General features: G+C 39.4%; 1 protein-coding gene across 1 annotated transcript; it reads right to left on the reverse strand.

Annotated features, from left to right (window-relative positions):
• Nucleotides 1-5,765: 5,765 nt before the first annotated feature.
• Nucleotides 5,766-6,632, reverse strand: LOC149072546 (uncharacterized). The gene has a single exon (XM_089247234.1). It carries the CDS (start codon nt 6,630-6,632, stop codon nt 5,766-5,768), a length of 867 nt encoding a protein of 288 aa, XP_089103360.1.
• Nucleotides 6,633-8,536: the final 1,904 nt, after the last annotated feature.

Here is an 8,536-nt window from a genome sequence, read left to right on the forward strand (position 1 = left end):
TGCAACATTATAGAGCATATCATTACTGCATTGATCTATTCTGATATCCTAAGTATATTCCCTTATTTTCATTCCATATATTATACGATATATAAATGTATAACGATATGTATAATGTATATTATACATACATATATTGTTTTACTTTTATTCTGAACATAAATGTACCACAAATTTCGTGTGACGTGCATTGCCTGCATATTGAAATCTGATAATTGAGTGGAAAAGTTTTTAAAGATGTGCATTTATTGATTTACAAATACGCATTATTTTATTATCAAGGGCGAGCTTAAGCATTTTGTGGCCCTCGAAAACGGAGTTTCCTAATCCCTGAGTAACCATGAACACCCTGGAGCACGCCAGGTTTACATAGGCAGAATGAACATCAAACTACTATTTCATGGTAATAGAAAAAAATTATTCGACAATAAATTTAAACGATATTGCACGCTGCTCCCAGACATTTAAAGGTTGGAGAGCTGTCGGGGCCATTGAATCGATTACCTACCCAGGACCTCAACTTCATACTCTTTCAGCCGGGCAAGTATGCATTATGTATGCCTTTTATGTGTAATTTTTTAAATTTTAAAAGAAGAATTTAGCAACCCATCGTCCGAAGCACTAGATCCACCTCCATCCTTTACTTGACTTGGAGGAAGGGGTTCTGTGAAAACCCTAGGCAAGAGGAATAGGGTTCGATGTCTGAATTTTAAAGATTTTAGACAAAATTTTAAGCTACAGCGAAACCTCGATACAACGACTCTGCAGATTAAGAAAAAATGTCGTTGTAGATTATGTAGGGATTATATATCGTTATGTCGAGAGGTAAAAGTTTAACATTAGAGTATAGGCATTTTCAAACAAGGCTTGAAAAAATATCGTTATAGAGTAATTTATCGTTATATTGAGTATTGTTGTAGCGAGGTTTAAATGCATTCGCTTTGTTGAAAACGAAGTTTTTAAATTAAAATGCAATCGAAGTATTTTTTTTCATCACGTTTTTGCGGCCCCTAACATTTAACGCCCTGGTTGCGGCCAACCTTCACACTTACCCAAGTCCGGCCCTAAGTATCATCAGTATTGACTTATATTACGATTTATGTATTGATTTTCATGATTAAATTGCTTACTTTTCATAATTAAATTGATTTATTCCATTGATTCAAGCTTTCTAGTGATGTAAACTCTGCTCACAGATTTAAATGCGATTTGTGTGCTGCTTATGTAGTACTACTGAAATTTAGTTTTCACTTTATGTTAAAAATTAGAGCATTTGAAAAAAAATGCCAGATTCACACACAGAATGAGCACTCAAAATTACGCTGAAATCACTAAAACATTTTTGGCAATAAAATTAGTGTTGAGCAGTCTACGTGTCAAAGCACTCGAAATTTCTGCCTGAAAAGCAATCTAGCTATAATGCGTCCCAAACGGAATTCATAGTTCTGTAAGTCTAGAACCGCCCTTAGAGGTGTGCGGCAGGTGCGGTTGCACCGGGCCCCGCACTCACGGTAACTTATTGGAGGCTTTCATCAATTCTTAAATTATTTCTCGCATTAATTCCGAATTTTCATCAATTCTAGAATTTTTTCTTCCGTTCATTTTCTAATTTTCTAAATTTTTCTATTTTTCTAATTAATTCTGAATTTTCATTGGTGTTGGATCCATTTTTAGTTATTTTTAATTCCTCAATTCTGAAATTTTCATCAGTTTCTGGAATATTGTTTCCTCTCATTACTTTGAAAGTACCTTTAAGTACTGAATTATCATTAATTTTCTTTTTATTTACATTTTATTGCGTATTTAAAATTTTTTGTTAGATATTTCTCAGCATCCCTGCATATTCTGAAATAATAGCTGATGATATCCCCCCCCCCCACAAAATATATAAAATCGGGGCTAAGGGTGCCCTAAACATTTTTGATGCCTCGAAATTTTTGAGATGGCCCCGTGTCTGATAACGGCGTCCCTGTGTAAGTCACTTTTTGCAAAGCTTCATGAATAAAAATTATGAGGAATGTAGTGTATTAGTGTATTAAATTATGTTTGCAGAAGTCAGCGATTGTTAATTCTGAGGCAGAGATTATTGCAAAACACCTTCTTAAAAGTCCTTTGATTTAAACCTTCTCTCAAAGTTTTAAAATTACTTTTTTATCCATGGGCTGGATAAGAGTCGTATTTGGAGGTACGGACGGCAATGTTAGAAAACGACGTTTCTCAGAAGAAAACAAGGCGACAACTGACTCTGACCCTCCCAGCTCTCAGTCAATTTATTATTCTTCATAGTACAATCTCCCATGGGGTCGGCAGCCGACATATATTGATTCTTCTTCAAACTTTCCAGGAACTTATTCTTCCCCCCTCCCCTCATTCAACACATTTAGAAAATGTAGCTCGAAAAATCGCCAGAATCATTCGCCAATAAGTGTTAAATTATCGGTTAACATAATATGTCCGATTTTGACCCGATCGCGACCAGAGAACGTACTGTTACTGTCCACTTTTATTGTATCATCGAGAACATAACATGTTGAATCAGCGTTATCTTCAGATCTGTCTAGTCACAAAAAATTCTCTCGCGCAGTCCCCGCACTTGGCGACCGTTGGCCACAGTCTTTGGTGAGCCGCCGCACACTCCCCCCCCCCCCAGTAGCGAACTTACGGTTCGAAACGGTCCGGGAAATGGACAGTTCGTCCGGAACGTGTTTTTCTTGTCTGAGGAACGGGAGGCGTAGGTAAGGTAATTCTTGTTGGTGACGGACTGGAATCGTTCACGTCTGAAGCCAGGAAGGCGGGTTTCAGTCTGTCCAGAGAAACTGTTCTTTTTTTTCCACGGACATCGATGTCGAATGTCTTTTCACGTCGTTGAATCACTTGAAATGGTCCGTCATATGGAGCTTGAAGCGGCTTTCGCACTCCATCGTGCCGAATGAATACGTGTGAGCAGTCTTTCAAATGAGGGTGGACGAAAATACTTTGTGGTGCATGACAAGATGTTGGTCGCGGTCGTAATTTTGTAAAATGTTCTTTGATAGTCTCAATAAGTTCTTTTGATGATGTTTCCCTCGGAGTGGGATCGAATATTTCTCCGGGAAGTCTGAGACTAGTGCCGTATACCAATTCCGCGGTGGTAGCTTTCAGATCTTCTTTGAAGACGCTACGGAAACCGAGTAATATAGTGGGCAAAGCAGTACACCAGTGTTCTGTGTTATAGGCTTTGATGGCAGCTTTGAGGGGTCTGTGTAGCTCCTCTACGAGGCCATTTGCTTGCGGGTGATATGGTGAAGACCGTATTCGTTGAATTCCTAGTACTCTTGCCAGTGCTAGGAAGAGGGAGCTCTCGAATTGACGGCCTTGATCGGTTGTGATTTTGGATGGCACCCCAAAGCGAGATATCCATGTTGCGTAGAATGTGCGAGCTACAGTCTCGGCGCTGATGTCTGGAATCGGGACCGCCTCCGGCCAACGTGTGAACCTGTCGATCATAGTTAGACAATAGGCATTGCCACCAGAAGGAGGAAGAGGACCAATGATATCAAGATGGATGTGATCAAATCGCTCAGTTTGGTCAGGAAATAAACCTAATGGGGTTTTCGTGTGTCGTGTTATTTTGGACTTTTGACAAGGTATACATTGTCTGGACCAGTTATTACAATCTTTATTTAATGAAGACCAAATGAAGCGAGTCCGAATCAATTTAGTTGTAGCTTTAATTCCTGGATGGGAAATATTATGAATGGTCTCGAAAACCTGCTTACGAAACTGTTCTGGTATGTATGGTCTAGGTGTGCCAGTGGAGAGATCACAAAATAGTGAAGTATTTGAGTCTGGCAAAGTCACTTTTTTGAGCTGTAATCCTCGTGGATTTTGTAAAAGATCAGTTAAAGTTTGGTCGCGTTCTTGTGCTTTTGAAATTTCGTTATAGTCAATAGGATTGGGCATTGAAATTGATGTTATGCGGGAAAGTGCATCTGCGGGTATGTTTTCGCTACCTTTTATATAGTGTATGTCAGTAGTGAATTGGGCAATAAAATCTAATTGCCTGCATTGACGAGGGGAAGCCTTGTCTAATTTTTGCTTGAAGGCATATGTTAGTGGTCTATGGTCCGTGAGTAAAGAAAAGTCCCTAGCTTCTAACATATGCCGAAACTGCTTTATAGAAGCATATGCAGCCAGCAATTCACGGTCGTACGCGCTGTAGTTGCATTCCGCGGGAGATAATTTCCTAGAAAAAAATGCAAGAGGCTGAAGCTCGTTGTCAACCACCTGAAACAGTGCGCCGCCAATGGCAAAATCGGATGCATCTACCTGAAGTACGAGTTTGGCATCGGGTTTCGGATGTGCTAAAAGGGTTGCGTTGGACAATAGTGTTTTGGAATTTTGAAATTCCTTATTTGCTATGTCAGTCCAAGCAATTTCTCTGTTGTCGTTTTTTTTTTACCCTTTCAAATAATTATTCAGTGTAGTTTGTGTATGTGCTGCGTGTGGTAAAAATCTACGAAAAAAATTGAGTAGTCCAAGGAAACGTCGTAGTTCTTTAATTGTTCTTGGTCTTGGATAATTGAGAATCGGCTCAACTTTTTCTGGCAAGGGTTTGGTGCCTTGTTTGGAAATGGAGTGGCCTAAGAATGATATCTCCGCAACACCGAAGACACATTTGGAAACATTAATTGTGAGGCCATAGTTATTGAGCCGTTGCAAAACAGTGCGTAAGTGAACCTTATGTTCAATTTCACTGTCACTGAAAATCAAAATGTCATCTAAATAGACATAACAAAATTTCAGATCACCAAGAATCTCATTCATAAATCGTTGGAAAGATTGGGCAGCATTACACAAGCCAAAATTCAGGTAAGGAAATTCAAATAAGCCGAAAGGTGTGCAAACAGCTGTTTTCGGAATGTGGTCGGAATGAACAGGAATGTGAAAATACGCGCGCACAATGTCAAGTTTTGAAAAACAACTTTTACCGTGTAATGCATTTGAAAAGTCCTGAATGTGAGGAATGGGGTACCTATCTGGGACCGTGCAGGCATTGAGTTTGCGGTAGTCACCCACTGGACGAATACTGCCTGAACTTTTTGATACGACATGTAATGGTGATGACCAGGGCGATTTAGAAGGCCTACATATTCCTTGATTCATCATAAATTGGAATTCCTCCTTAACAGCATCATAGAGCTTGGGATTTAATCGCCTGGGTTTGCTATGTATAGGCGGGCCGGTGGTTTCGATGTAATGTACAGTGTTATGCTGAACAGGCTTCACTTTGTGCGATACTTTTGTCAGTTCAGGAAATTCTGCCAAGATTTTGTGATATTCCGAAGTTTCGGATATTACCTTAATGGAATAGTTTTCAGAGTTATATTCAATTTTTCCAATTTGCGAAAGTTTCGTGACACTGTCCATTAATCTGCGGTGTTTGAGATCAATTAAAAGTCCAAAGTTGAGAAGAAAATCCGCGCCTATGATCGGTATTGGTACGCTTGTAATGAGAAACTTCCACTCAAAACAACGTCTTAATCCAAAGTCAACATTGAGAACTTTGGTGCCGTAAGTGTGTATCTTAGAGTTATTGGCAGCAAACAATTCAAACGAATCAGGAACTATTTTTGTGTAATGTTTTGTGAGTGGAATGCAAGAGACGTCAGATCCTGAATCAATTAAAAATCTCAAATGGGATCTTTTATCAAATACATAAAGGCGACAAGTTTTCACGGCCATCGGTGTTGACGTCGCCGATATATTATAGTCGACGGCCGTGTTTAGTTTCCCTGTTCCTTGGTTTGAAAAGAGCACGGTTGTTGACATCTGAAGGCGTTGTTGCCGAATCTAGCATGGTAATAGCAATAGCCGGTTGTTTGTGATGAGGGAGTGAAACGACGATAAGGAGATCTGAACCTCCGTCTAGTATAGTTTGTTTCTCTCTCTCTAGACAAGCGGTCGAGTTTTTTGCTAAGAGAAGCTATCTCCGCTCTCATGGCACTCATTTCTGTCAGAGGGGAGGGATTATCGGGTTCAACGTTGTTGACATGTAGCTGCGGGGTCCCTGTGCGTTCCGCTCTCCGAATGGCATAGATGCTGTTGTTGTATGTGTCTTTACTAACTTCTATTATTTTGTCGGCCATTTTCGCTAATGTCTCTAAGCTCTCTGAGCTAACTGATAGGATGGCCTGTGTTTCTGACGGCATACGTTGGAACCATAGAGTTTTTAGAAAATCGTCGCTTACAGATTTGCCGGCTAAATCTCTCATTTCCCTTAATAGGTGTGAAGGTTTTTTGTCCCCCAACTGTAGTTCGGACAACAACTTGCGTACTTGACAAGTGTTAGAATCAGAGAATTCTTCGATTATCCGTTGTTTAAGAGTCTCATACTTGTTTGTTTCGGGTGGGTTCAATAAAATATCTGAAACGGAAGCGAGCGTTTCTGGATCTATAACCGCAATCACGTTATTGTATTTGGTAGCGTCGTTAGTTATTGCGGATATTGAAAAACAACTTTCCACTTGAATGAACCATAACTTTATATTTTGCCGCCATATGGGCGGGAGTTTCAAGGCAACGCGACAAATTTGTAAGTTTTCTGGTGATGGGTCAGGTGGCGAAGGGTTAGGAGAGTTATCGTTAGGCATTTTTGGATACAGACTTTTATGCGAATCTAGTTATATAATTGCGAAAATAAAAATAAGAACATTTGTTATCCTGACCAAACAAAATAGAGCGATCACAAAAAGGTCCTACCCTGATCTTAATGGCATCGGCGGTGCTGCACACATTGGGCTTCGGCTGAGTAGATTCGTCATCTTTATGTCATCAGAAGGTTGCTTCGGTCTAAGTCACCACTGTTACTGTCCACTTTTATTGTATCATCGAGAACATAACATGTTGAATCAGCGTTATCTTCAGATCTGTCTAGTCACAAAAAATTCTCTCGCGCAGTCCCCGCACTTGGCGACCGTTGGCCACAGTCTTTGGTGAGCCGCCGCAGTACCTTAAAAATCGCCAGAATTACTCGCCAGTAACGTTTGATTATTGGTAAACATAAAATGTCCGCATATGTCCCGATTTCCGACATGTCCGCATATGTCTCGTCCGCTTTTAACCGGTCAAGGTTCACCCCCTACGATCTTTCGAAGCATATGGGAGGAAGATGTTTTCTGTGGGGGGGGGGGGGGAAGCTGTACAAGAAAAAAAGAGAAGGAAAAGAAAAGAAGAGAGGAAGCAAGAAAGTCAGAAGGCACATATTCCCAAGAAGGGATGCGTACAATAGATGAAATAAAGTCAATCGCCTGCAGGTGGCAATTACAAAGGTCAAGAGGCTTCAGTATATAGGGGAGAGAGAGAGAGAAAAGAAGAATACGGAGCGGCTATTACGCAAACTTTGAAGGGGCCCTTTAAGTAAGTGGCCATAAAATTAAGGAGTGTTGATGAAGGCGAAAGAGCATGTTTTTTACAATTAAATGGCTCAAGTCCCCTTTTCCCTTTTCTCTTATTATTATATTATATTGGGCTGGAAATTGGACCTCTCCCGCTTCATCTGATAGCGATGGCTATTGACGCCATAGCAATGCACATCCATCTTGCGGAAAAAGAAAAAAAAAACGAAAAAAAAAAGAAAAAGAAAATATAAGTCGGGAGATTACAATACTGGCAATAAAATTATGTTTGCTCTTCAAAACATGAATGAAAATCTGATATGTACAAATGTACATCACTTGACACAAAGGTAAGCAATGTAGGAATGCATTGAAAAGAATACTCGTACCTAGATATACATATGCGAAAAGAAAAAATATATACATGTAATATAAAAATTAGAAGTGAATATACATTATGTGTTGTAGATATATACATGTGCTTCGATATTGTCGTAAGTGAATTGTAGAAAGATAATATAAGCAGAAATAAAATAATATACCAAAGAGCTTTGCAAAAATCACTGAACATGAAATACACAGAAGCTTTTAAAAATTTCATGAATTCATAACGTAGATTACCTATCATCTCTTTCGATGATTTATCGGAAGTACTTTTTTTTTCTTTTTTTTCGGAATAGCGAAGATACGTATAATTTCTTCGTATAACGTCACAAAAATATATCAATAATACGTTTAGACACAGCAACAAGAAAATCACTGTTGCATTTATCACTGAAATAAATGTAACATTAAGTGTCGCAGAACATGTTTCCCTGAAAATGCTGCGCATTGATTCTAGATAAGTTACAGCACATTCATTACTCTGAACTTCAACGTACTTGTTCAGTGCCTCGAGTGTTATTAGTTCGAAAGTGTAAATTTTCAAAAATCCAGCTGTACAGGAAACAAATTGGCTTGTTGTGGCTCAATCCGCACTAGACCCAATGTCAGGAATCAGTCCTCATGATGTTCAGCGTGGGTTGCACTTTGCAGCGAATGTGTATAGAGCGTCGAATGTGTTTGTTCTTTTCACATGTCAGTCACTGAATAGAGGACGACGCTGGAGTACTGTCGAAGCGAAAATTATTAAACGAAATATTCGACCGTTCGTTCGTGTT

This window comes from Pholcus phalangioides, unplaced genomic scaffold (assembly GCF_987345545.1).
Source record: "Pholcus phalangioides strain wild (caught in Gottingen) unplaced genomic scaffold, Ppha-v1.0 ptg000017l_1, whole genome shotgun sequence".
Taxonomy (NCBI): domain Eukaryota; kingdom Metazoa; phylum Arthropoda; class Arachnida; order Araneae; family Pholcidae; genus Pholcus; species Pholcus phalangioides.